Source organism: Gossypium raimondii, chromosome 13 (assembly GCF_025698545.1).
Source record: "Gossypium raimondii isolate GPD5lz chromosome 13, ASM2569854v1, whole genome shotgun sequence".
NCBI classification, from domain to species: Eukaryota; Viridiplantae; Streptophyta; class Magnoliopsida; order Malvales; family Malvaceae; genus Gossypium; species Gossypium raimondii.
In genome coordinates, this window is record NC_068577.1 from 705,300 (window position 1) to 731,450 (window position 26,151).

Below are 26,151 nucleotides of genomic sequence, written 5' to 3' on the forward strand. Positions count from 1 at the left end.
TGAGTAAAGGGCAAAATGCAAAATTTGAGATAAATGATTGTTATGAAAAACTAGTTTAAAAAATAATATAAGCTATTATAAAAGTAAAAGTAAAATATCTAAAATGGTAAAAGTATCATGGAGGCCATTATACTAAGAGTCAGATTGTATTTTGTCCCATTTACTAAAAAATTAGGTAAATTAGTCATTTCCATTAGATCAAAGAGCATTTTGATCCATCTACTAAAAATTTCAACTATATCTACTATTAAAAATTAGTTTATGTACGCTAGAATAGGTACTTGTGGCACTCCATGTGCAATTTTTTGGCAATTCTATCAACCATGCCAATTTTTCAACAGTAAGAATGGATGAAACTTTTAACAGAAAAGATTGATTTTCTCTTTGACATAACATATAGGAACTAATTTGCTCATTTTTTGAGTAAAGGGGGCAACATACAATATGACTCCTAATGCAGGAACCTCCATGATACTTTTACCAAATAAAAATTTAAAATTCTAAAGAAAACAGGGACTGAGAGTACAATTAAACCAAAAGGCATTTACCCCATCCTTCCTATCCGCGTTTGTTTTGCTTTAAAGTGACTTCAAACTTATTGCATATATTCCCACTTTTACAAGTGAAATACCGATAATGGACTTTACTTATTCGTACTATTACAACTATAACACTACTCTCTCTCCCACTCTCACAAAATTAAATTCTAAATTTTCATTTCAAAAACTTTCTAATTTTCCACTTCAAAAGCTGAAAGCTGAAAGCTGAAAGCTGAAGGTGTGAAGAATCTGCATTCTTTTGTTTTCCGATTCTCTTCAGATCTGTTCAGCTTTCAAATCATTCTACATTTAACCTAATCTAATTCTCGATTTTTACTTATTTTTTTGGGATATTTTTTTTTTGGTAGAGAAACAAAAAAGAACAAGAAGAAGAACCCATAAGAGATGGACGGAGGAGATGCGATTTTAGATTACGCTACCATTCAGATTCTGCCTTCTCAAAACAGGTTATTTCTCTTTTTTTCTTTCTTTAAATTTTCTGAAATGTTGCTAGTGTTGGTAAGTTGAATCATGGGATCTTAAATGTTCAGTCTCATTATGTAAAAAAGATTTAGTGTAGGCTTGTTAGTTAGTCGAGTTTAGTTAAATTGAGTTAATCTAGTATTTTAGTGCTTGTAACGGTTGATTTCGATAGTTGTCAAATCAAAATCAAAATCAAAATAGAAAATTGTTTTAAATTTTCAGCAAATTTTCAATAAATTTATCTATTTATTTTTTCAAGGTATGAGGCATATGCATGTCGTGGTAACAATGTAGAGAAACTGGGAGTTGGGGTTCTTCAAAAGATCTTGCCTCATTTGCCCGAGTTAAACAACTTGTACACCCATGGATCCAATTCCAATTCCAATGCTGCTAATTACAAACTGCAACCCCCCAACAATCTCAAGTCTCCCACATGGTTTACCCTATCTACCTTCTCCAGGTTCTTATAATTTTTCTTATTCTACAAGTTATGTTGTTGGAAGAGCAATGGGTTCCTTCTTATTTTCCATTCACCCCTTTTGCTTTCTCAGATTCCTGTATATTGTGGGTTCTACTGATTGTTTGGATACTGCTAAAGTTATTGAAGCTGAGATGTCTCGGTTGGAGGAGGCCAAAAAATTTCATCTTTCTCTATATGCTCAGGTAAATATCCTCTGTCCTTAAGTGTTTGGATTTGTTTATTTTATGTAGGAGATCTCACTTGCTAATCTTTCGTCTTCTCAGGGTCATCAAGATCATAATCGAAGCAGCGAAAATGGTAAAATCTCATGTTCAAGGGAATTTATGGAGGGCCCTTGTTCATGACCTTGATATATTCTCTGTTATAATGTTCTTTAAATACTTTGACATAAGAGAAGTACTATTCCTTGTTTTGCTGATTTTTCTTAAGTATTCATATAGAAAGTAGACCGGAATCTGCAACTTTAGTTTTTGATTGAGGTTTCTTTTTTAAACTAATTGAGGACAGAAGTAGTCTCCCTTGTTTGTCTTGCCAATCTCCTTAATGTTGTGTTGCATCCATGCTATCTAAAAGCCTTGAGAATCTTAATTGTTCTCTTTCCTTGTTCAACAGATTTCCGCAACTCAATAGACATGGTTCCAACATCCAAGGTAACCTCCGTTCTTCACAACTTTTCTATTTGGTCAATTTTTCCTCTAGGTCCTTTAGGAGGTGATCTTATGATTCTACATTATATTTCACATGATAATTTATTGTGGCCACTAATATATGCATTTGACCTTAGCAGTTTGAAGTCCAGAATTCATCATCAGAAACGTCAAAGTATGTTCACTCCATTAGTACATATGTGTAATATTTAGTTAATGTGTTTTAGACTTTTAGTTCTCCTGCAAATCCAACCAACCTTTGGCATGCTTTGCTAGGAATGAGCTTTTACGTGCTATGGACTCGAGACTTGCATCATTAAGAAGTAAGTTAGTTGCAGCTTTTAACCAAGCGGTTGGAGAAACCTGCTCCAATGAAGAAGTCACTCATCTAGCAAAGTTTTCAGAAACTTTTGGGTCAAATGATGTAAAGTAAGTTGCCTTCCAAAAGAAAAGTGCATGGATCCTCTGAATTCTGATTTGCTCAAAGATTTTCTTTTTTTGGATAGATACTCAAAGAATTTTTAAATGCATACATCCCTAAACTTTTGCAACACTTACTGAGATGAATTTTAAGCAACAAATAATCTTGTTAATATCTACTGTAGGAATTTTTTATGCATGATTCTGGAGCTGAGAGACAAGTGCGAAATTGCTAATCCTCTGAATGATGTAAAGTCTTCATGCACTCATGCTTCAGTTAATGGCAGCATAAACAAGACTGATGGAAATAATAAAATTTCAAAGCCAGCAAGTTCAGAAACACCAGTTAAATATGGTGTTTCTCCAGCAAAAGTTGCACAGATTGAACGTCAGAGCTCAACAGAAAGTGAGGAATCTTCTGACTCAAGTGACGAGAATCAAGTATCTGCAGAAAGAAGTCGAGCTCTTCTAAGATCTGCATCTCCTAGAAGGTCTGCATCTCCAATGAGAAGGGTTCAAATTGGGAGAACTGGCCCGCGTAGAGCCCCTGCTCTGACAGTAAAGAGCCTTGGTTGCTTTCCTGCTAGAGAAAAGATATCATATCAAAGAGATGTAGCTTCAGATGATAGTGAAGAGGAAGGATCCGGACACATTAAGAAACCTGAAAATAATGTGCAGCGTATGAGTGTTCAAGATGCAATAAATCTTTTTGAAAGTAAACAAAGGGATCAGATTACTGATGCTCCAAAAAGGAACTCATTAGCTAACATCTCTCTTGGTCCAACTAAGTCTGCATTGAGAAGATGGAGTGCAAGTATGGGTGAATCAGCGGTCCAATGCCAATCACAGAATGGTTCTGAAGATCCTGTACCAGAGCCTTCTGATAATATCATTGATAATGATATTATGGAAAGGTCAACAGAAGTTAATTTGGAATCTGATACTAGGACTAGAGTGGAAAACATCAACGAAACTATTGATGTGAGGTTCGAAGGGATGGAAGAGAGCTCATGTAGTCCTATAGATATTCAAGAGGTCACAGATATAATACACGAAGTGGAAGCTAATGAAATGTCAAAAACCGCAGTTGAATGGAGTCAACAGAAGGAAGAAGAGTTGAACCAGATGCACGAAAAAATGATGGGAAATCAGCTTGTTAGCTGTAGGAAGCCTCAATCTAAAGTCAGACAAAATCTGCCTCCAGAGCAGAGAGGTGGATTTTATCACCATTACAAGGAGAAGAGGGATCAAAAACTTAGAGGTGAGAATGCTGGAAAGCATGCTGAGAAAGAAGCAACATTGAGAGCAATGCTAAAAAATCTTGATGACAGGAAAGCAAGAATGGCTTCCAAAAATGTGAATAATATTGGTAAAAATGATCCTTCAACAAAGACCCAAATTTCTGTCAAGAATTCCCAAAAGTTACTTAAGAATCCTTCACAGCCTGCTAATACAAGGAAGGAAACATCAAAACTTTCAATTGCAAAGAAGGTTTCAACTAGAGCATCCCCCTTGCCTGCTGTTCGTAAGTCTTGGCCTTCGACACCATCACCGAGAACAGCAGGGGCATCACCAGCTAAAACTTCTAGTGCAACCTCTTCTGCTGGCACTACGTCAACACGTCGGAAGCCTCAATCAGCACAACCGGCAGCTCAACTGGGTCCTAAAGTGGAAAGTTCCCTGCCACAACGAAGAAATGCAAAGGCAACCCAGACTGATAAACGAGGTTTAGTGGGTGTGAATGAGAAGCAGCAACAAAAATTGATCAAAAGCAGCAAACCAACAAAAACAAAAATTGCAGCAGCACCTGGGGACTCTTCCAGTATGCTTCCAGCAAAGCCTAGTTTGTATAACAAGGTAACGAAGAAAAGTAGTGTAGTTCCATTGGAATCAAAGCCATTTCTCCGTAAAGGTTCAGGATTTACGTCTACAGGTCATGTTAACAAGACTAAAAATCCTTCTCAGTTGGAGGACTCTTTGAAAAACACTGAAAATTCTATTGATCCTCAAGAGAGTGATGTGATTGCTAATGCTTCTGTCTTGGTGAGTGAGCATCAGGATGCTTCATCACCGGACCATTGTGATGATGCTATTCAGTCAGAAACACAGCCGGATGGCCCTCCGAAATGTGACCTGGTTGAGAGTGTTAAAGAACTTGCTCCTGATTTTGATGTTGGCTTAAAAATTGTTGCCGGGCCTTCCCAATGTGAGGAAGAATCAACCATCTCACCAACTGCGTGGGTGGAAGTAGAAGAGCATCGAGACCTACCAAACCTATCTGATGTGAAAACAGCTGAAATTACATCTTCAGCTGACATAGCACCCATTGTATCAGCAAGTCCACGTGTGCGCCACTCTCTGTCACAGATGCTGCAAGAAGAAAGTAGCGAAGGTTATATTACTGACTGGGGAAATGCTGAAAGTTTGCCTGCAATGGTCTACCAAAAAGATGCACCCAAGGGATTGAAGAAGCTGTTAAAGTTTGCTCGGAAGAGTAAGGGGGATGCAAATATAACTGGTTGGTCTAGTCCGTCAGTCTTTTCTGAAGGAGAGGATGATGCAGAAGAATCAAAAGTCAATAATAAGAGAAATTCTGATAATCTACTGCGAAAGGCAGCCCTTCACACAAAGAACCATGGGCAAGAAAAGACATTGTTGTCTGATGGATTTGATCGTAATTTGAATTCTCATGAGCTTCCATCTGGTATATTTTCTCTTTATGATCATTACACGCTTATTTTCTGTCAAACTGTTTTCAGTTTTTCTCATATAGGTAGAATCTAGATGGTTATAGGTCAAAAGCATATATGAAAATTGTTTTAATGCTTGTGTCTCTTCTTTGCCCAACTTTCTGGAGATACCAAAATATTTGTTAATATTCAAATTCCCCAACTTTCACCAAGTCTCATTATGAGAGTACTGTGGATTTTGTGTGTGCAGCTCAATCAGGCAGCAGAACGTTTAATACCCACAAATTGCACAATGGCAGCGTTTCAGCTGCAGCCTCAACTACTAAAGGTCAATTTCCTTCTTTACTCTAGTAGTTTCCTTAGTTCCTTTCTCCTTTCTGTTCTTTTTGGAAGGGTTAATATAACTTTTAGTCCATGAACCTGACAATTAGGTCCACTTTGATATTTGAACTTGACAATTAGATCTATTTTGGTCCCTAAACTTGGATTCCATCAAGAATTGATAATGTGTCACTCTGACTTTGTCATCACTTGAAAATTTTTAAAATATATAATTTTTCTTTTTAAGCGATGATGTAGCATAATCTTGGAGTGTCATGTCATCAATCTGTTTACAATTGCCAAGTTCAAAGACAAAAATGGGCCTAGTTGTAAGTTCAAGTACTAAAGTTGACAAAAAAAAAAGTATACATACCAAAATGAACCTAATTGCCAAGTTGAAAAACTAAATCCTATATTAACACTTTCTGGGATAATATTTTATTTTTCTTTTCACTACGACTGCATGTTTTGTAGTTTAGAATTACATTCCCTTTTTTTTGTCATTTTTTTACCAGGGACAAGGTCATTCTTCTCCCTTTCTGCATTTAGGGGTAGTAAGCCAAGTTAGATGACGCATCAGTAAAAGCTAGGACGATTATAAAGATCAAGGTTATTGTCGTTTGAGCTCCGATAATAGGCTACGCAAAAATATGTCCTCTGCATTTCTCTTATTATTATTATTTTTCTTTTTGTTGCATTCTTTTGCATATCAGATGTGAAGGTTCATCTCTATGTTGGGAGTGTTCTTGTAGATACCAGTTCATTGCAGTATAGCAGGATTTCCATCCTGTTAAACATATTGTTCCATGTTAATCACTATGTTGAGAACATAAAAACAATGATGAATTAATTGATTTTTCTTTTCTATGAGCACACATTATAACAAAATTGAATAGTTTCAATCCATGTACTCTGGAGTCCTCTATACATCTCTCAGCCAATTTTCTTATTTCAGTCCATGGAAAGTTTTGGATTCTCAGTTTTGATTTCTAGTTTTCTATGTTGGATAAATATATATAGAGGTATCTGACCTGACAATTTATACTTACTTGATAATTAAAATTTTTTGGACCTAACTAATTAATATGCTTGAAAATCGTAAGTCAACTTGATATTTTTTTAGTATCTGAATAAACTGTTAAAATATGTTAACGCTGTTCTAGCAATCAATATCACAATGATAAGTGATGACCTCACATTTTAATATTAGAATTTTTCTTTTAGATTTTAGATTTTTGAACCGTACATTATAATTCATAAGAGTATTTTTATTTACATTTTCAAATTCTAAAATCATTAAAACAATTTTACCATTTCAACCAAAAACAACTTCATTTGATATGATATTGACATCAAAGCCAGCTGGCACCCACATCTCCAGGATTATATATATATATATTATAGTGTTGGATGGCATATGGCTATGCACATGAGAGAAAAGGATTTGACATTTTCATTGAATGATACGGCTCCTCTCTCTCTCAAGAACCAGTAGATAAGGAAATATAATGCCTGCATGTGGTCCATAATATGTAGAAAATATGGCACTCAGTCGATTTATGTTATAGACAGCAGTACAATCACCCAGAGCTAGCTGAATGGATGCGAGCTTTGCCAATTCATATCCAATTGCAATGTGATTGGGGCCATAGAGCTTTTCCAGTATCTGCAACCAAGAACCAAACCATTATGAAAATCTTATTCAAAACTTGATAAATAGCCAAATGACTATAAAGTGTAGAGCTAAATTATGTTTCCGAGAGGGTTTTGGGGTGGACTGTTCATACACAGAATAACAGTTCAAAGTAAAAACATTAATTCAACTAATAAAATTAAAAGCCTTTAGAGATATGGAGAACATGAGATCACTCCCCCCAAGATTTCCATTTCATTCGTAATCATCATTATCTTTTTTTCATTTGATAATTCCCATATAACATTTGATACCTTCTAAGTTTTAATTAACATCAAAAACAGTGAACAACAAGACAAAGTAGTCACAACTGGTCAACATAAACTGATGTTTCATCAAGAGTTGAACCACAATATGATTCTTACACTAGTAAACGGTTACCTCAATGGATGCTTTACAATGGTCTCTAGCTGGCTCAAAATCACCAATGAAACAAAATGCCTTCGCAAGAATGTCCTCTGCCTGCACAAGACAATTTCATAGATAGTTACATCCTGTATTACTGGTCTTGATCAGCAGAGCTTTGATTAAGGTGTTAATAACTAGTTAATGAAACTTACTTCTGCAATGCCTTTGTTATAAGCATGCAGTATTGATCTTAGAAGACCAAGAGATCTCAAAGCACCTGGAAGGTTAGTACTGCACGTATCTTTTGAAGCTATTGAATCCTGCAACCTATCAAGCAATGAACAGGCTATAGGTAAAACATATGTGCTTCTCTGCAGCAGGGCAGTACACATACATGCATACATTGCAAATTAAAGCTTTACAACATAATTTTAATTGAATGTGAAAAGTACAGCCTACATGCAGAGACGATAATCCATAGAGTTTTATATTTCTAAATATTAAAAAATATAATCATGAACAGAAAAGCTTTTATAAATATTAACTGTGTACCTTCTGAAATCAGTCCAAGCTTTTTTAACTTCTTTGCTCCTAGATGCAAAATTGCAATAAGAACCGCATTTCAAGCAATACCCAGAATCAACATGGAAGGAACTTTGTGTTTGATCAAGTGAAATTTGAGCCACTTTCTTGATGTCAATATCATTGAGCTCGTGTACCTGGAGGTAATAATAACAAGGTTACATGGTCCATCTGATTAACTCTGCAGAAACCAACAAATTTCTCTCCATAAATGGCCTAAAAGCTACATAATAAAGTTTACAAAAAGTAAGGTGTGCTATAAATTCATTTTCCACTAAAAGTGCATTAATTAATAACAATCATTTGCATTTGTGAATTTTTTATTAGAATGTCCCATAAAGAGTTTAGAGAATATATATTTTTAGCACAAATACACCAATGAAATCTTGTGATGCAGCAGCTAGACTGTACTTGTTCTTGTACTGTAAGGCTAATGCTTACTGAACTGCACCAAAAGAAATTGAAGTACCTGCAAATGAGACTTGTTGCTTATTGTTTCTGGAACTTTAGGCTTCTGCTTTTCACAGTTAGCCACAAGATTGTCTAAAACCACTCCAGAGCAATTTGGATTAACACAACAAAATCCACTAATTACAAGATCAGATTCATTCACTTCTGAACAACCACAGCACCAACATCGAAAAAAGTACTCTTCTTCAAGAAATCTAAGGCGGTCTTTACAGTCCCATTGGCCAACCTGTAAAAATGAACTTCAATTTAAATAATTGATCTCGCTCTGTCTACAAAAGACTAGATGTAACACAACCCTAGAGAAAATAGTAACATCACCATTCCACTACGAGAAATGTGTGTATGTGAGTGAGTGAGTGAGTGAGTGTGAGAGAGAGAGAGAGAGAGAGAGAGAGATACCTGAGGACCATAAGACAATTCCAGGGCACACCCTCCAGACACAAACTCTGTTGTTCGTAGTAAGAGAGTACGTGACATAAAATATGCATGAATGTTTGGCAGGCAGGAATGGTTGAACAAACTGGCTGCTTTGTAAAGAGCCTGACCTACTCTGACCTGGGCAAGAAACAAACTAATGAAAAGATGGCACTGCTTAGTAACAAATGCCAGCGAGTGAAAGTAAGAATGATCAAGTGGGTGACAGAATATATCAATTTAAACCAGTTTGCTTTGGTTGGTATGCCATTCCATTGAGGCCTTTTGTTTGCATGGTTTTTTATTTTTATTTTTCTTTCAAGGCCTAAATTTTAAAATTCTACAATGTCAATGCAACAATCAACTTAAAAACAAATAAAGCATTAGGATACTTGAATTTGTGAGTAAAGGAGTCTCGCTTACACCCTTAGGCTAAACAGAGTCAAGGAAGCATAAGAGCTTTTTGATTCTGACATTGAGTCACTTCCACTGCATTCATGTTTACATTGTTAATGTTTGAGCATGACACCAAAAACCATCATATATTTAGAACTTCTTATGGAACCTTAAAACTCAAATCTGAATGACAAGTCCAAACCATATCAAATATTTGAAAATTTCTTTATGATTCTAAAAACTTGTCTGTTATGGATGCCTTTGTGGGAAATATAAGAAGTTAAAGAGGCACAAATGAAAAGAAAGTAAACAACTTTATTTTAGTAATACTCTTGATTAGAATAATTTATTTAGGAAGTATTTATTGCAATTAAAAGTACTTAATTTTAGTTTCCTAAATTATAGTTTCTTATTCTACAAGTTAATTTTAGTTTCTTGGTCTACAAAAATAAAACCCTATGTAACCTCTATTTAAGGGGACAATTCTTAGTAATAAAATGAGAGACATTATTCCAATTTATAGAGATTTAAAGACTCTCACTTTCTAACAAGTCTATGGTCAGGAGCACCCTTCGACAAGATCAAACACAATGAAGTCGAAACCAAGGTCTTAAAATCAGTATTGGTAACGTATTACAACCTTCACAATAGAAATATATTGATGGATGCAAAGATATATATAGCAATTTTAAAAATAAAATATATTCAAAATGTTGAGAAAGCTAAAGGACTTTTAGGATGGGCATATACTTGTCTTAAAATCATAGTAGTACATATATAATACATGAAAAGATAGTCAACAATGTGCAGAACAGCAACATATAATACTTGTCTTAGAGAAGTCAGAATGGATTTAATGGCCCATTACAGTTTATTATTAGGAATGCCCGGAAATGAAAGGAAATATAATTAACTAGCCCTTAAAAGTTTTAACCCATGTTGTTCTGACTCTTCATTTTCTTTAAGTACTCATGTCAGATGTGGGTAGGGATATGACCCTCAAAAGGACCCTCCAGATAGATGAAAAAACTTAGAAAAAGTTGAACATAGCCATGTCGGACACATGTTAATAACCGACACTCGCACTCAAATCCAAGCAACATAGCTTTCAACTACTTGCAACATCTTTGCAAAGGAAATTAAACGAAATGAATGAAAAGCAGGTAATTAAAGAATATGAAACAGAAATTAATATATATTTATATATACAGAATAAAGTGCTTGAAGCAAAATAATAAAAAGCATACAGTAAAATATACCTGTTCCACACTACTAGCTGCTTCTGCCTCACCAAAGGAGAAGTTTTGAAACCAATCTTGCTGATCATAAGAATCATTGGTATTGGATCTCATACGGACAACTGCAATAGAATTCACTCTAATTTGAGATAGAAGTATGACAATCTGCATATGACATGGAAAACAAAACCCAATAATTAACAATCAGTAATGCAGTCAAGAAAATGGGGCCATATTAACACTGCAAACATCTAAAATAACAAATCTTTGGGAAGAAGAGTCAAAATGCACAAAGCACTGTATCACTCTGAAGCAAAATATGTAATCTGATGCAGAACTTATGATTAAATTGAAAATGGGAAATACTAAGACATAAATGCATCTTAAAAAGTTGTTGTAACTAGTATGGGTATGTAACAAATGCATGGAGTGCGAGGATGAAATCATTTAACATTTAGAAAACTTATATGCAGATTCCTGGTTATTGAACACAATGAACATATGCATAGCATGTGTGTGTCTTCAAGTATTTTTATGGTGTTTTTTTTTTCTTATCTTTTGCACTAAAAACATGCACATCAGCCATATTTACCAAGTCATGTCAAGCAAACACCTTGACAGAGAATGTACAGATAACTCTTGAAATATCTTCTAGTGATACAAGAAAATAGAGAACTAGATCCAAGAAGCTCCACATTAAGCAAAAAGTATTTCCATCCCTTCTCTTGCTTTCCGAATTGTTTGGGATTGAATTATCCTTCAGTTTTTAGTTATTTATTAAACCTTTTAGGGTTTGGTTCAGATTTAACAAGGTAGGAAACTTAGTCTCATTGTCTCACTGCAAATGTGAAAAGATGCAAAAATGTATAGGTGGTCAGTATTCTTAGTGGTAGTAAGAAAATCGAGATTGTAGTACAATTTCTGATAAAATATAAATGGATATCAGAGATGAGAGGACCTGTGATGCAGAGTCTCCATTAATTGACAGTTCAGAACTGAAAGAATGATGGAGACAAAATAACAATACAATGGAATATATATGTAGTTCCAATTTGCTTTCTGGCGACATTTTTGAATAACTTTCACAAAGCCCCTACAAGGAGAAATAAGCCATAAGCTGGAAGACCAACCCTTGACATTTAGTTATTCATTAACAGAATCAAAGTCAACAGTCAAATTAAACTTGAGAAATATACCAAGGTTTCTGAAAGATTAGGAACATCAGTGAATTGTCCTTTCTGCTCCATGGTTTTCACTACTACTCGACCAGCCAGAACTACATCAGAAGGCAATATTGCAGGCCAGTGCACACCTTGACATTCATGTTTATGTTCTGGAATGCACTCAAGTGTTGGCTTGAAATTACTGCCTACCATTGTATCTGGAATATGAATTGGCCCACCTGCTTGCACTTGGCAGTGCTGGGAACAGTACAATGGCAATGAACATGAAATGCAGGGGATCGTATCTGCAGGTAGTTCATTCAAGCAATAATGGCAATGAGTTTCTCGGCAATGCTTCAAAATAACCTGCCCATAGTATGGTCAAGTAGAAGTTATATTCCCATTACCAAATTGGAAGTTCCCACAGTCAGATGATGAGAGCTTTATATACAAACAAGATATTAAATTTTTATTACTTTTAGGATGTATATTATTTTACAGCCTCATACATTGCAACAAACTTCACTCATGTCTAAACCAATGAGAAATAATCTCTGAGTAGAAGTAAGGCTGACCTGTATCTTAGTTTAATTTCCGTCCTCTCATTCTAAGGCCTAAACCCTTCTACAAAACAAGATTAACTGAAGAAAAGACAAAAAAAAATATATATACACAACAAAGAACAAAACTGAGGGATCTTCTCATTTTAATTCCATTTTCAGCTTCACAGGAAATCTACATATGTGCCTTATGTGGACAGCTAGAGCTTAGTAAAGTACAACAAAACGAATCAAGGTGAGGTTAAGTATAATCATACTCTAAACTCGTGTAGAAAACAATGGTGGAATTGAAGTAAATTTGTTAAATTCAGACCTCAGGTAATAAAGTTAATAATGATTAAAACTACTTAAGGTAGTAAATTGCATACTTGAAAAGTAGTAAATACCAACCAATATTATTCTACCAAGTGAAAGAGCCAAAGATGACACTGTACACTATAACTAATGATATTTCCCATGGCCAAAGTTGTGTATAGAAAATAAGTATATTTTGGTAAACTATATTATTAAGTACTCATTACAAATCCAACAATAAAATATGTACATACCACAGCATAAGGTTCTTCAGCATGAATCAAAGAAGCTTGAGGAATGTCAAACTGAGAAACCATGCCCCTTCCTTTGTCTGGTGTTTTTACACACTGAAGTTTTATTTCTGAAGGCACATCTGACAGATTATTTGAAATGTTATAATAACTTAGAAAAGAAAATGCAAAGTACCTTGTGCTACAAGCATATATTAGGAATACAATCAAGAGCAATATACAATCATTAAAGTTTATGGGTCTGACACAGCTCTAAATGCTTAATAAAAAAACCTAATCAATCTCCAAAGCCTCTAGATAAAGTCTGCAGGCAGGCAGCAATAAAACCTGCTTAAGGATTTACATGCAAAAATAATTCTTCTCTGCAAGAGATTGCAACAATTACAACAAACGAGCAGAGTGTCGGTGAAAATAAGAAATATATGGATGCTGAGTAAAGGTTACCATCTTACCTGGAATTTCTACACTTTTCTGGCTGGCTGGTTTAGCAGTTGTTTTCTCATGATGCCGTGCAAGCATGTCCAGCTCCCTTTCTATCTGTTTCTTTCCCCCTATTGATGGCTCCATATCCTTAGCAACACTTAAGTCATGGACCGAATCTTCGTAGTTCCCCAGTGTAGCATTCACCTTACCTCTCCTATACCACACCTACAATAAAGATATGTTACTGCCACCAGAAACTGCTTAGTTTGGTGGATTATGCACAAAAAAGAAACAAAAGATAAAAACCAAAAGGAAAGGAAAGGAAACGAACGGTATATGCACTTTGACACTACCTCCATGGCAAGAAGATGGAGGAACATCCATACAATAGGAGATATAAATTTTGTGTCTAAAAACACACAAGCCAAGCCAAGAACAATTGTACAAACCCTCCTACACAAACATTACAATCTTGTGTTTTACCCCTCAATCATATGTTTCTTCTCTTGAATGAAAAATCTGAGAGCCCAGTTTTCATATTTTGAAATTCAGAGAGAGGACATAAGTAATTAACAATTGAAAAGTATTTGAAGAAGAAACTAATATGTACCTTTGGATAGCAAGGAGAAATTTCTAGTGCCCTGCTGCAATCTCGAAGAGACTCCATTGGCAGGCCCATTTTCTGTTTTTAGGGTTTTAGATGAGATAAAAGATTAAAGGTTTGGGAATGAGAAATCAGAGAGAGAGAGAGAGAGAGAGAGAGAAAGAGAGACTCACGTGAAACAATGAAGCTCGGTTTAAATACAAAGTAGCAACAAGATTCTTGCCACTGTGGTGGGCGTCAATGGGAGCAAGGCGAAGCGCCTGTAACTTTTTCCATTAAAACCACCAAAAAGGAAATTCAATTCATTGATTGTTTGGGTAATAAGTAAAAGAGAAGAAGAGACCTGAGAATAGCAACGCAAAGCCTGGGAATGATCTCCAGAGGAATAGCATTGGTTGCCTTTTTGTTTCAAGTCCAAAGCAGCACCCTCGTTCTTGCCACAAAGACCGGCCTGGGTCGATGGCTCTGCTGCCAACTCTGAAATCAACTGATGGAACTGCGGCAAACTGAGGAACAATTGGAGCAGAGAAGAGGATAGTGAAGGAAGATCATCAATATGGCTCTCCTCCACCCTCCGCTTCAGCCTCTCTGGAACCACACATTTAAGCTTCTCCATTTACCAACTCTGCCTTTTTTTTCCTGTCTGCTTCACTTCAGTGCTTTTGGGCATGTTTTGCCTTTTATCATAATTACTCCAATCTCAGTCGCCTAACTTCAGCAGAATCACTTAAGAGGGTAAATTCCATGTCTAGTCCCTCCACTATTAGTAAATTTATTTTTAGTGACTTAGCAACTTTTTTTTTCTTTTTTGTCACCAATAGTTAAAACAAATCAATTTCGTAATTTTTAAATTCAGCTCTTAATTTTTAATTATTATTTAATTTTATCTTATTTTTAACACGAAAATATTTCAATACACAATTTGTAACTTAGAACAAAATATTTTAATTTTTGTATGATTAAACTAGATAATCCCAAATACATTGATTTTCTTATACTTTAAATGGCTAATACAGTAATATTTCTCGATGACAATTAACTCCTTTTTCTAGCTTGAGCTAGCTGCTATTGATGAAGCAAATAAAAACATTAAACAAATTAAAGTTGTTAGTTGGGTATTTCTTTTTTTTTTTTGGTGGAAAATAGAAAAATACAATAAATAAACTAGGCCAACTAGCCTAATTCCCTAAACGGGGGTATTTTAAATATTCACAAACCTTGACTTCTCGAGTGAGCCATCTTGACAAGTCTATCAACTTTTTGATTTTCTGCTCTGGGTATATGATAAATTAAATTGACTATTGTTAATTAAAACAGGCAAATGATGAAGAAGAGAGTGAGATTCCTATAATTTACTTCAATTGAAATGGAAAAAAAGAAAAAATCATAAAATGCAGCATGAAATCACTACTAAAATAAAAACCATAAAACATCTATTCATCCTAATTTCTCCTGATTCAAACAACTTAAAATAAAAGCACAACTCATTGGAATTACTGTACAAACAAAATTAAAGGTTGGATTTTACAAAATTGCCTATAGCTCCCTGCTATCATAGTTTATTGAACGGCTAATCTCTGGAGATGATCCAAGAAAACCTCAAAGCTTACATCGTCTGTAAAGATTATGTCTCCACCCGGACCATGACCATCGGAGTTACATGAAGCAGAAGGATTCAACTTCGCAAGAAGAAAACGGGCCTGATGATCAAAACAGACTTAATTAATAACTATGCATTGAAAAGAAAAGAAAATAATAATAATAATAATAAAATAGCTAAGAGTGGGCACCAAGCTGTTCACTTTCTCTTTTTTCCTCCATCTTTCTATGCACTGTGATTCAGCATGTATGTAGAAATGGAAGATCGTATGTAATTATATATTCAAGGTTATTAAAGCTTCATTTTTGTGAGTCTAATTGCAAATTGACTAATCCGTCCATCAATCATCTTCCATTTCTTTTCTTCTTTTTTTTTTCTTTTGTGAAGTTTACAAGTAGAATTATAAGCAATACATATCTGAATAAACGATAATCAGAATCAAGTGTTATAGAGTGCAATCGGACCCATATCCAGAGCCAATTAGAATAGTTCTAGATAGGACCTATACATGGTGCGATTTCAGCAATAATAAATCTGAAGACTATTCACATGATTTACACAACGTTGGAGTTGAACATGGGGCATCAAGGTCCCAGGGCCTCAGCCTTTGCCACTGGTGCAAGGCCTCATTGGCATCATCTTCCATTTCTTTAGTATATAAACTAACAATTCAAATCGAAAAGAATACTAATGAGCTTTTACAATACTACTTGCAATGAAGCAGGATTTGAGCCTAATTTTCTAAACAGGTAAGCACCATAGCTCACAGGTGGAGGAAAGCATGGATGAACTATAGCGTGATTGTTTCAGAAGGGTTAGGGCAAAATAAAATCATAATATTCTCAATCAGAGCCTTGACTTCATCTGTATACAAATTAAGAACAGCTACTAACCTGTGAGCCATGCTGGTCACAAATGACCAGTCGAGGAACTGGAAACCTTTCATTGATTATTGCATCTGCATCATCACGAGGAGCTTGCAGCAACTGGGCAAAAGCCTACATGGACAAATATGATGATAAGAACAATGTCTTGAGATACTCAAGCCAGCACCATTTGCCAATTCCAAAGGCTCTGTTTTTTCCTTTTAAATATTCTAATTTATGTAAAAGTAAAACAATATTCGTTAGGACTACACTTTCTTTTTTCTTTCAGAAACAAACTTCCCATCATGTATTGTATGAGGACATTTACCTTTTCCCTCAGCAAATCTTCAGGAAAACGTGATACAAGGGTTAATATGTATTTTGGTATCTTGTTATGTTTTAAGGGATTAATGAAAATTTTAAGTTTGATAAATAAAATAAGCGTCCTTTTAGATTGATTACAATTTACAATATTTCATACAAATTAGTTTTCACTTAGTTTCCGAGTACCATTTCATTATGATTATATTTAACATCTTTCCTTTATATTAGGCCCCCTCCAAGTTCTACTTGTTGCAGTTCTAGTGATTTTGGGTTTAGGAATATCAAGATTTAATAGTTGAGTGATTGGGAATTGGATTCCAGTCTCTTTGTTCTTATATCTCTCTTAGTTCTTAAATTTATAACTAGCTTCTTCTTTTGTTTTCCCTTCCCACTAATTTTTCTGTCTTCTACATCATTGATGGTGAAAAGGCAGTTATGTTATATTGGCATCTTCTATTTTCTTACCATCTAATTTGTAGCACTTTTACACAAGAAATAAACTTGCTATACATAGTCCGTTCCTACATCCTAAAACAAACAATTTTCAAGAATTGCAGGAAAAACGCCTAATAGAACTACCATAGTCCAGTGTAACTACAAGCAAAACACAGGCTAATAGTGTCTCCTATGCATTAAAACAGGGGGAAGAAAAGAAAAATTAGAAATTCACAGCCAACTGCTAAAATGATTTGCAGACCAGCAGTATTATTCTTCTTGTTTATTAATGAAGCCATGCTAGGAAAAGCTGTACAATTCTCCATTATGATGATGACACCATAATATTCTATTCAGATGAAACAATGACAAAAGACAGCCTTTCCTAAACTTATGGATAGCGATAACAGGATATAGTATATCACAGCAACATGGCGGCCAAGTCACTGCATGAATGTCAGGCTGGTAACTACATTTTCACTCCAATTAAGTGTAAATGGAACACTCCAATTACCTGCTCCAATTCTAAGGGGAGGGCTGAGAATTGGGGGAATTACAAAGGGTAATTAATCATGATGACTTTCAAATTTTTCATTTTTCATTTCCTTTTTAAGACGTAATTATATTATGCCAGCCAAACATGTCTAGGAATTAGAATTGTAATTACAAGAGGGTGTAATTACACTTTCTTGCAATTACTTTGTGATTCCCAAACATACCCTTAATGCCTTTTTGCTGTTACAAGTTGCCCAACATCATAGCTCCAACATATATAAAGCTTGGCTTGTCCATATTTTGGTTAAACGTAAGTGTTTTTTTTTTTTTTGTTCAGCCTGTAAATTCCAAATTCAAGAAAAAAGTTACCTGATGCTCAGGTTGATCATGATATCCAGCTTTTCGCCACTGTGCAATAGTTGAGCCGTGAAAAATAACAACGGTGAAATAAGAGTCCAAAAGCAGGATCCTGTCAGCTGCAATGGCAGTCACATCAAGCAGTGCTGGCTCTGGAACAGACTGAAATGAGTAAGAAACCAATGAAGGTTGAATCATCACAACTGAATTGGCAACATTTTCCCTGTTCAGGATCATTCTGAAGTATGCCGTCTCATCAGGACTGTTATTGAAGACCTGTAAAATAAGAAACCAACCTAATTGAAGTACGTTACCCAATATTATGCATAACCTATATTGATTATATAATTTTCAATGATTTGATTGAAAGGAAAATGTAACTTAAAATGTAAGATGGATAATACCTGGACAAATTGCGATCGCCGCAAATGAAACATGAACTGAGGAAATATTGAAAACCTTGGAGACAGGCTGAAAGAAGATGGGGTATCCTTTTGGTAATCCCCAAAACGAGAACATATATGAATCAATGCTTTATCCAACCATCTTATGGGGTCGAACTCGGCCTGCATGCCAACATCATGTTACAGAATAGTACACATCACAACTATACAGTTCAAAATTTTCATGAGGACTTGAAGCATCACTTCCAGGAGTAATTGAAAGGACTGTGGAAAGTCTCATGTGATAAAATTCTAGTTTTTGCATTTTTATTGTTTAGCATTGCAAAACAATTCATATAATATTGTTCAAAGCGTCCATGAGTAATACCAAATTTAAGCATATAGAGAAAAGTTTTTACTTGGTCCAAGAAGGAAAAAGATAGTAAGAATATGAGATGAAGTGAGAGGATTGAACAAAGAAATGAATGTAATATACAACCTCAATATATGTACAACTGCCATCAAGATAAAGAGAAACAATTAGCATTATTAGGAGATACAAACACCAGATCATATAAAAGTCAAGCATCTTTTAACATACAGGATAAAATCTTAATAAAATATCTCAACAGGATTAGCAGTTCTCAGCTCCTTGCATTGTTGCAAGAGAATTATATTCTCTCTTTTAGCGGTTTACAGCATATTGCAGAATGACTAGAACAGTGTTATGATTCTGAAATGTGTATACCTTTCTCTTGAAAATATCTTCCAGAACTGTGCCACGGTCTCTTGTTTGAACTTTCAGGTGTAAGAGGGACAAAGAATCTTGAAGTTGAGTAGACAAAACATAATCTAACTCTTTCATTTCCCTTTTCTTAAATGACTTGGATTGCTTTACAATTACACTTTTTCCCTTCACAAATTTGGGGAATTCTAGGAAATCATATATATATATTATAAAAGAAGGTACGGGAGCATATATGAAAACATTGAGTTCGGGAATAGTTCTTTGAGTTCCAAAATATTTCCTTAATTGTTAGCCTATCATTATGGAGCCACTATCAACTTAATTTAATTACATTATATAACATTTTAATTTAATTTAATCACATTACGTAATAATTAATTTAATTTAATTACGATATTATATACCTCACTGTTAATCACATCATATAATAATTTAATTTGAATTGATTCAGGAATCAAATATAAATATAACACTTATTTTTATTGAATTCATTGGGCAAGAAATGGGAAAAAGTAATCTTTTTTTTGTTTATTATATATATGACAACATCCGTACACATATCATATCATATCATATCATATCATATCATATCATATATGTAATAAAATAGAGTTTTGGAATAATTTTAGTAACAATTAGTTCTAAACCAGTTCTTAGACATTTGCCACCTATTACATGCTGACACATCAACATGGTTTAATTTTGTAATCAAATTATTAGTGAAACATTATAAAATTTAAATAGATTCATAAAAATAATTAAGTGAATTTTATTAATACATACAATTGGTTCATGCATTGCATGGGTATACAAACTAGTACTTCCAATATAATGAGGAAAAGCTCTGTTAATGATTTCTTTCTGTTGTGATAGTAATCTCACGTATTTATTATGACCTAATTCTAGGGATCCACTAGCATAACATTAGGCATATCATATCTTTGACTTTCCTTATTTATGTATCCAGTAACTAGTATAAATAGGTTGTGTAACATAATGTAAATATGCAAGTAGTATTTTTCACACAATTCTTTCCCCTATTTCTCTCTTCTTTCTCACAGCTGTTACAGCCAACAGTAAAGCTGTAACAGCAGCAACTTTCTTCGTTCTTCCTCTCTCTTTCTCACTCAGTTTCACACTTTCATTTTCCTAGTAATTATTACTTTTTATGAAGGGAACATGGAGGAGCCAGTCCCACAATCATAAAAGATATTCCCTCAAAAATCCTACTTATTAAGGGCCTTCTAATAGACAAAGGCATTATGGTTAAAGGTGAGTGCAAGGTACAGTTTTGGTGCTAGAACCCATATATCAATGAATGACCAAGGTACAGAAAGATCGTTCACCTGACTGAAGAAGTACATACATAACCACAAAACCAGAAATACTATCAAAACATCATGTTTAACACAGTGATTACCTCAATTTCCATTTTGAAAGACACTAGGCGTGCCATCGCTGCAGCAGCTGCATCTTGGTCAAAGCCAGAAATCAAATCCTACATTTTTTAAAAGAAGCTTGATTAGGTGAAACCTTGTAAAATATTGATAAATAAAAGTAAAGTTGAGAAGCTGGTCGTATATCATCCCAATAACTTAATAAATCCCCATTCTCAGTGGGGATTAGGAATGAAAAAAGAACAGAAAAGAAGAAAAAGAAGAAGCAAAATCATTCAAATTTATCTGAGGAGTGGGACAAAGGGGACTAGCAAGCTTTGACATTCACTAAGAAAAATATCAATCTATGATCACCGAGTGACAAAGGATCATCTAAAACTATCATTTTCTTTAATATTTCATATATAAGTTTGGCTAAACTCCAGTTTTAGTCCTAGTACTAAGATAAATGTTCACTTTAGTCCATTAAAGTTTAGTTTGCAATTGCTAAGTAGATCATGTGTCGGACACATTTATTTTATAACTATAAAAAGGAACTTAAGTCTTTAAGGTCATGTGCCAAGTTGCATCCAAGATACAAAGTTTAGATACGCCAAAAGAGAAACAGCATTTATATCATAACCTGATGAATATAAAAAAGGAAAATATAGGGAAGAAATGTGCTGTACAAAGAGAAAAAGAACAAGAAAACAAGTGGAGGCATGGAGAGACACTATCAAAGAGGAATTTACTGAAAAAGCAGGGACCAAAATCATTAAATGCATGCTTCATTGCCATCTCCAATAAGTATAATCTGTTTTCTAGTTTAGCTTAGACTGAGGTAAGCTGTGGTTGGGTTGGGTGGAGGAAGAGACAATCAAGGATAGGCATCACGTCATCGCTTTAGAGTGATGAGATATTGTTGATACCATGGCTATTTGCACACCTAGGCACTGCAACATAAGGTCACTCTGCAACATACTGAAATCTTATTGATCCATCTGTGTTCCATCAACCAACCTACATATTCATATTTTTCAAGTATTTCAAAGTAGAAATGCTAGAAGCTTTGCAACAGATTTCATATGTTGACCCCTTCTTCAAACATCCGAGCAAAAACATAAAGAAAACACGCACACACACAAAAAAAACGATTGTACAATGCTAAAGTCCATCTAAGTCCTTAATTCTTCTCTCCAATAAATGACTATCAGATAAAATCACAGGAAAATTCACCATCCACATTAACTCGGATTTCTGTTTCTGAGAAGGTTACATAGGATACTTGAGGGACAAATTACATGCCTGTTGTTTTCTTTTCCTCATATGATTATTGCGCATTGCAAAGAAACATGAAACAGCAGGCAAATCTTTTATGGGAAACAAAATTGACTCCATTAACTACATTAGAAACCAAAGGCTACCTGTATGCTTCCAGGTCCAGCAACCCATCTTCTTGAAAGAGTTGTAACACGAAGTCTCATTTCGCCAGAGTTATGCTGGTAACTGAAGAAAAATAACATTAAGTCCAAGCTGTTAGAATGATATCGACACAAGAAAAACAAGTATTTATGTAGTGTGCATAAGGTAAGAGAGTTCATACAATGTTAGAAATTGGAAATAAAATTGACTGCTCGAGGACTGAACAGTAGCATCAGGGATGTCCTTCCTAACAATATCAAATACTAAACACAAAGATGTAGCTTGATCAAGGCCACACATTTTCCATGCACTGGTGTTTCCCTGCCCGATGATGGTGTCAGAGCACAAAGGACTTCTCTGCACATAGCTATTAACTATTAAATACCTTAAGTACAGACGGTAGAAAGCGGAAACCATGTAAGACGTCAAGTTAGGGATGGGGAGGAGAGACAGGCCAGAGTCCTAGCCCCCCCCCCCCCTTTCTTATTCTCTTCCATTCTTTTTTTGTTTTTCTTTTTTTAAATTTGCTATTTTTATACTTAAAAGAAGTAAAAAGAATAATTATTTGGCCCCCCATAAAATTTATAATTTGATCCTTTTTATTCCCCCCTGCCCTCTCAAATATAAAATTCCGGGCTTCATCCCTACTTTGAGTTATACCTTTTCAAGAGATGCACAGGGCCCAAGAACACCCTGAACTTTTAAGTCCTTTGAACAGTTTACCTCAAATATACCACTGCAAGCCAAGCACTACTTCATCAAGATTGTTTATTGTATCCAGTTTTCATGAATTTATAAAATAGAGAAGTTATAGAACTTGTAATAGACAGCTCAATTGAACAAAATAAGGCATCCCAGAGAAATGAAATTTGGAAAACAATTAACCATGGTTCTCAATAGTACAATGAAAACTATTTGGGGCCAAGCCAAATATATGCTTTCAATGCTTACACATAATGAAATAATAAAGCTAATAAAGGCAAAAAGAACAAATAGTTTAGAGCTGGCCCATGTTACATACTATGCAACTGTGTAAAGGAGAAAGTCGCACAAGTCTAAGTTCAAAAGGCCTTACTTTGAAGATAGTCCGAGACCCTTGTCCCCTGACTGGAAAACACGCCTAAGGGTGTCCTTAAATACTGAATGGCCAAAACTTTCAGCAAGAACAACAAATCCGCCAGTTCTCTCAACAACAACTTTAAGTTCTGCAACACCAACCTATTGCAAAAAAAGTAGCACAACGCAAGAATGTTATTTTAGCCAACACAGGAAATTTGACGGGTGAAAGTAAGAAGCCACCACTAGAATGCTTATAGAAATTATTATTAAGAATGTGGGCAAACACAAACCTGGTCAACTGCACAAGCAAAGAGATCGAGTACATGTCCTTGGTGCACAAGCTGCTTTGCAAGTGTTTCATAGAACTTAATAGCTTTATGATAATGAGGAGCAGAATCCTTATCCAGGTCCTTGTGGGAACGTATGGGTTCAGATAAATTCTTTGAGACAATCTAGAAGGAGATTAGTAAACAGGTAAATAAAATTAGTAGGAATCATGCATGTTATCACGATGAATGACAAAATAACAGTGTAGCCATCCTTACAGCACCAGGGCCTTCAGTTGAGGGGCCACCAAGAAATGCCATGATTCGGGCTCCAGAACCAGGAAAGCATGCACCCAACAAACTGGCAGCCACACTCAAAGCAGTGCCTGTGGACCTGCTTGCCCGTTGATCAGCAGGAATGGGCCAAGGATCCTTTTGGAGCTCCTCCAAGACCTAGAAAAGGGAACAGCTCGTTTAAAATTTAATTAGACATTGTTAAAAGGAAAATTTTGCTAATAACCTACAGAATTGATGGCAAACTCGCATTCAGAGGCAGGTAGAAGGAATCGTGCAATGCTCTCTGAAGACAAGCCATCCCTGACACCCGTGAGGGGCTTGGGCTTGTTAAGGAAAAAGCCCATTTGCTCAAGAAGCTGGCCTTTTGAGACATCCTTGGAGCCTTTGAAGACATAGGTCTTAGGAGCGGTACTGAAGCCAATCTCATGCAAATGGACAAGCGTGCCAAAGGTGATCAAACCAACAAGAGAGTTGTCGGGGAAGAGGCCGATGACCTGGGACAATGCAGACTTGAGGAATGCCATTTCCTCTTCAATAATGGAAGTGTCAATCACGAACATGAAGACAGATTGAAGGCAGGCGGCCTCCCTAGGGGATTTGTACTCAATGGTGGTGTACTGAGGGAAGAGCTCAGCAGGTAGATTTTCTTCTGAGACAGAGGCATAGTGGGCAGGAAAGTGGCTGCGATGGAAACAGAAGGGGCAGATCCAAATCTTGGCGGCAAAATCCATGACACAGAAGGGGTTGAGGACGGAAGAGCAGTTGCGACAGCGAAGAGGAGCATAGGGTAGGACCAGCATGTTGGGGAATGGCTTGATTGGGGTGTAGATGGCAGAGACTGGCACCACACAGTTACCCGCCTCTTCCTTCGTCCCTGGCACCACATTCCACGTCATCCGAACCCCGTCTTGTGCTTCCAGCTCCATGAATTCTGCCATACTTCTTTTACGGTATGCAAGTAATGCAGCCTACTCTACACCGCAAAAAAAAAAAGAGTGATTTTCTATGAAACAAAGCGCAAAGTACATATGCAAATATTATGGGAAACAATATGCAGATGATTCAAAAAAACAAAATTATAAATGAATGGCTAAGCCTTCTTACTCTAGAAACTAATGTCCATCAAAATGGTAAGAATAAAGTTACTGAAAGAATCATAAGTTAAACAAACAAAACCAAGCGGTTAGTAAATTACTCTACACCATAGTTCACTGGATTTAGAAAGAAGGCAAAGCAAAGTGGAAAATCAGTCTACAGATAAGGCAAATTGGAGAGTTTCATATATCATCAAAAGACTTGCAATAAGAGATACGCAGACCATTCAAATGTCTTATAAGTTTCAAAATTAAGCCACATAAATTCATCAACCTATGTTCTAACTCGATCTACGCCAAATCAACAACTGAATTATACAATGCTTAAGATTTAGAGGGTATTTGGAGAATGAGATTATCATCTGAGTCTAGAGAGACAAGCTTCAAATTCCTTCTTTTTCTTTAAAATTAAAATAAAAAAACGGAAATCAAATCACCTGAATCAACTTGAAAGCAAGCCTCTGATGGAGGATCCGGAATCGAATGCCCCACTATAGGAAGATGCCGAAGAACAATCACGATTCCTTGAATAATTATACATAACCTTTGATCTTTAATTTAACTAAAATCATTGTGAACGTAAAACAATTTGTTTATGATAATTTTATTTTGAATTTTTCAATGAATTAAAAAATTGAAGTATAAAAAAGAAATTAAAAAAGGAAGTATAAAAAATCAATGAATTTTTTTAATAATTTATGAAGCATGAATTAATTTTCAAAACAAAAGAAAACAAATAAATCTAATTAATTTAAGAAAAACACAATTAATGTTAACTACAGGAAAAAATTCTAAGAAAAATGGTAAGTTTTGCAGTTTTACAATATTCAAGCACAACATTAAAATTTGTTATATCTATAATATTATTTAAGCTTGAGTTGCGCAGATTTTAATTAGGTAAATTTACGAATATATTATTTTGTAATTAAAATAAATTATGATAATTTAATTTTTTTCTATTTTAAGAAAAATAATGAATTAATAGGCAAATTTATCACTATACTTTTGATGGATATTTGTCATTATTCTTATAAATTAGAGATAAATTCATCACTATATTTTAATTTTCTATTGAATTTTGTGATACTTTTTTTTAAGAAAGAGAATTAGCACTAATTAAGGGCTTAGCTAGAGGGGTTGGGACCCTCAAATAGGAAATTTTCTTAGTAAAAGAAATAATAAAAATTTGATTTAATTATTTAACTATTAAAATAGTGAAATTATTTTTTTAGTATTGTAAAAATTATTGTTTAAATTCGAACACGCTATCTGGCTTCACTTATCAACAAGCTAATGAAGTAACAATACTCAGCAGCAGAATCCATTTCCTTCCTTAGCAGCTAACGCATCTCATTCATAGGCAGAGGATTTGGCCAAATAGTCCACTGGTACATTAGATTCTCGATAAACA

The 26,151-nt window shown here is 35.0% G+C and overlaps 3 protein-coding genes across 11 annotated transcripts; 1 reads left to right on the forward strand and 2 right to left on the reverse strand.

Moving 5' to 3' along the window:
• Positions 1 to 641: 641 nt before the first annotated feature.
• On the forward strand, positions 642 to 6,448 carry LOC105783121 (uncharacterized). 2 transcript variants are annotated; one of them, XM_052626935.1, is made up of 12 exons: positions 642 to 777; positions 908 to 1,006; positions 1,282 to 1,482; positions 1,574 to 1,685; positions 1,767 to 1,800; positions 2,116 to 2,153; positions 2,291 to 2,325; positions 2,427 to 2,579; positions 2,756 to 5,274; positions 5,511 to 5,588; positions 6,097 to 6,190; positions 6,295 to 6,448. In XM_052626935.1, the coding sequence occupies exons 2-11, from the start codon at positions 945 to 947 to the stop codon at positions 6,147 to 6,149; spliced, it is 3,285 nt and encodes a 1,094-aa protein (XP_052482895.1). In that variant the 5' UTR covers positions 642 to 777; positions 908 to 944; the 3' UTR covers positions 6,150 to 6,190; positions 6,295 to 6,448. The 2 variants fall into 2 exon arrangements, with proteins under 2 accessions (XP_052482895.1, XP_012463801.1); XM_012608347.2 differs by having other exon boundaries at positions 6,097 to 6,448.
• Positions 6,449 to 6,886: 438 nt separating this feature from the next.
• On the reverse strand, positions 6,887 to 14,688 carry LOC105782757 (uncharacterized). Of its 7 annotated transcripts, none has more exons than XM_052626939.1 (15): positions 14,362 to 14,506; positions 14,192 to 14,243; positions 14,025 to 14,096; positions 13,768 to 13,867; positions 13,444 to 13,639; positions 12,995 to 13,113; positions 11,920 to 12,252; positions 11,682 to 11,816; positions 10,745 to 10,888; positions 9,075 to 9,230; positions 8,674 to 8,901; positions 8,175 to 8,341; positions 7,835 to 7,949; positions 7,656 to 7,736; positions 6,887 to 7,247 (listed from the first exon to the last, which is right to left on the reverse strand). In XM_052626939.1, exons 4-15 carry the CDS (start codon positions 13,792 to 13,794, stop codon positions 7,035 to 7,037), a joined length of 1,914 nt encoding a protein of 637 aa, XP_052482899.1. In that variant the 5' UTR covers positions 13,795 to 13,867; positions 14,025 to 14,096; positions 14,192 to 14,243; positions 14,362 to 14,506; the 3' UTR covers positions 6,887 to 7,034. The 7 variants fall into 7 exon arrangements, with proteins under 7 accessions (XP_052482899.1, XP_052482897.1, XP_012463164.1 ...); XM_052626937.1 differs by having other exon boundaries at positions 13,768 to 13,933; XM_012607710.2 differs by lacking the exon at positions 13,768 to 13,867 and having other exon boundaries at positions 14,192 to 14,278; positions 14,362 to 14,688.
• A 712-nt stretch (positions 14,689 to 15,400) lies between these two features.
• LOC105782758 (protein transport protein SEC23) lies at positions 15,401 to 25,344 on the reverse strand. Of its 2 annotated transcripts, none has more exons than XM_012607714.2 (13): positions 25,178 to 25,344; positions 23,874 to 24,614; positions 23,629 to 23,802; positions 23,374 to 23,535; positions 23,100 to 23,242; positions 22,685 to 22,760; positions 22,206 to 22,381; positions 22,027 to 22,108; positions 20,647 to 20,724; positions 18,500 to 18,661; positions 18,108 to 18,371; positions 16,512 to 16,616; positions 15,401 to 15,718 (listed from the first exon to the last, which is right to left on the reverse strand). In XM_012607714.2, exons 2-13 carry the CDS (start codon positions 24,582 to 24,584, stop codon positions 15,578 to 15,580), a joined length of 2,274 nt encoding a protein of 757 aa, XP_012463168.1. In that variant the 5' UTR covers positions 24,585 to 24,614; positions 25,178 to 25,344; the 3' UTR covers positions 15,401 to 15,577. The 2 variants fall into 2 exon arrangements, with proteins under 2 accessions (XP_012463168.1, XP_012463167.1); XM_012607713.2 differs by having other exon boundaries at positions 23,874 to 24,619.
• Positions 25,345 to 26,151: the final 807 nt, after the last annotated feature.

Excerpts from the sequence above, each read along its gene's own strand:
- LOC105783121 (XM_012608347.2), top strand. The coding sequence starts at position 945 with ATGGACGGAGGAGATGCGATTTTAGATTACGCTACCATTCAGATTCTG. Across the intron at positions 1,801-2,115 it reads TAATCGAAGCAGCGAAAATG|ATTTCCGCAACTCAATAGAC; the intron begins GTAAAATCTCAT and ends CTTGTTCAACAG. Across the intron at positions 2,580-2,755 it reads TTTGGGTCAAATGATGTAAA|GAATTTTTTATGCATGATTC; the intron begins GTAAGTTGCCTT and ends TATCTACTGTAG.
- LOC105782757 (XM_012607709.2), bottom strand. The coding sequence starts at position 14,634 with ATGGAGAAGCTTAAATGTGTGGTTCCAGAGAGGCTGAAGCGGAGGGTG. Across the intron at positions 10,889-11,681 it reads ATGGAGACTCTGCATCACAG|ATTGTCATACTTCTATCTCA; the intron begins GTCCTCTCATCT and ends TGTCATATGCAG. Across the intron at positions 7,737-7,834 it reads ATAACAAAGGCATTGCAGAA|GCAGAGGACATTCTTGCGAA; the intron begins GTAAGTTTCATT and ends TGTCTTGTGCAG.
- LOC105782758 (XM_012607714.2), bottom strand. The coding sequence starts at position 24,584 with ATGGCAGAATTCATGGAGCTGGAAGCACAAGACGGGGTTCGGATGACG. Across the intron at positions 22,382-22,684 it reads CCTGTGCATCTCTTGAAAAG|AGAAGTCCTTTGTGCTCTGA; the intron begins GTATAACTCAAA and ends AGCTATGTGCAG. Across the intron at positions 20,725-22,026 it reads CTGGACCTGGAAGCATACAG|GATTTGATTTCTGGCTTTGA; the intron begins GTAGCCTTTGGT and ends TAAAAAATGTAG.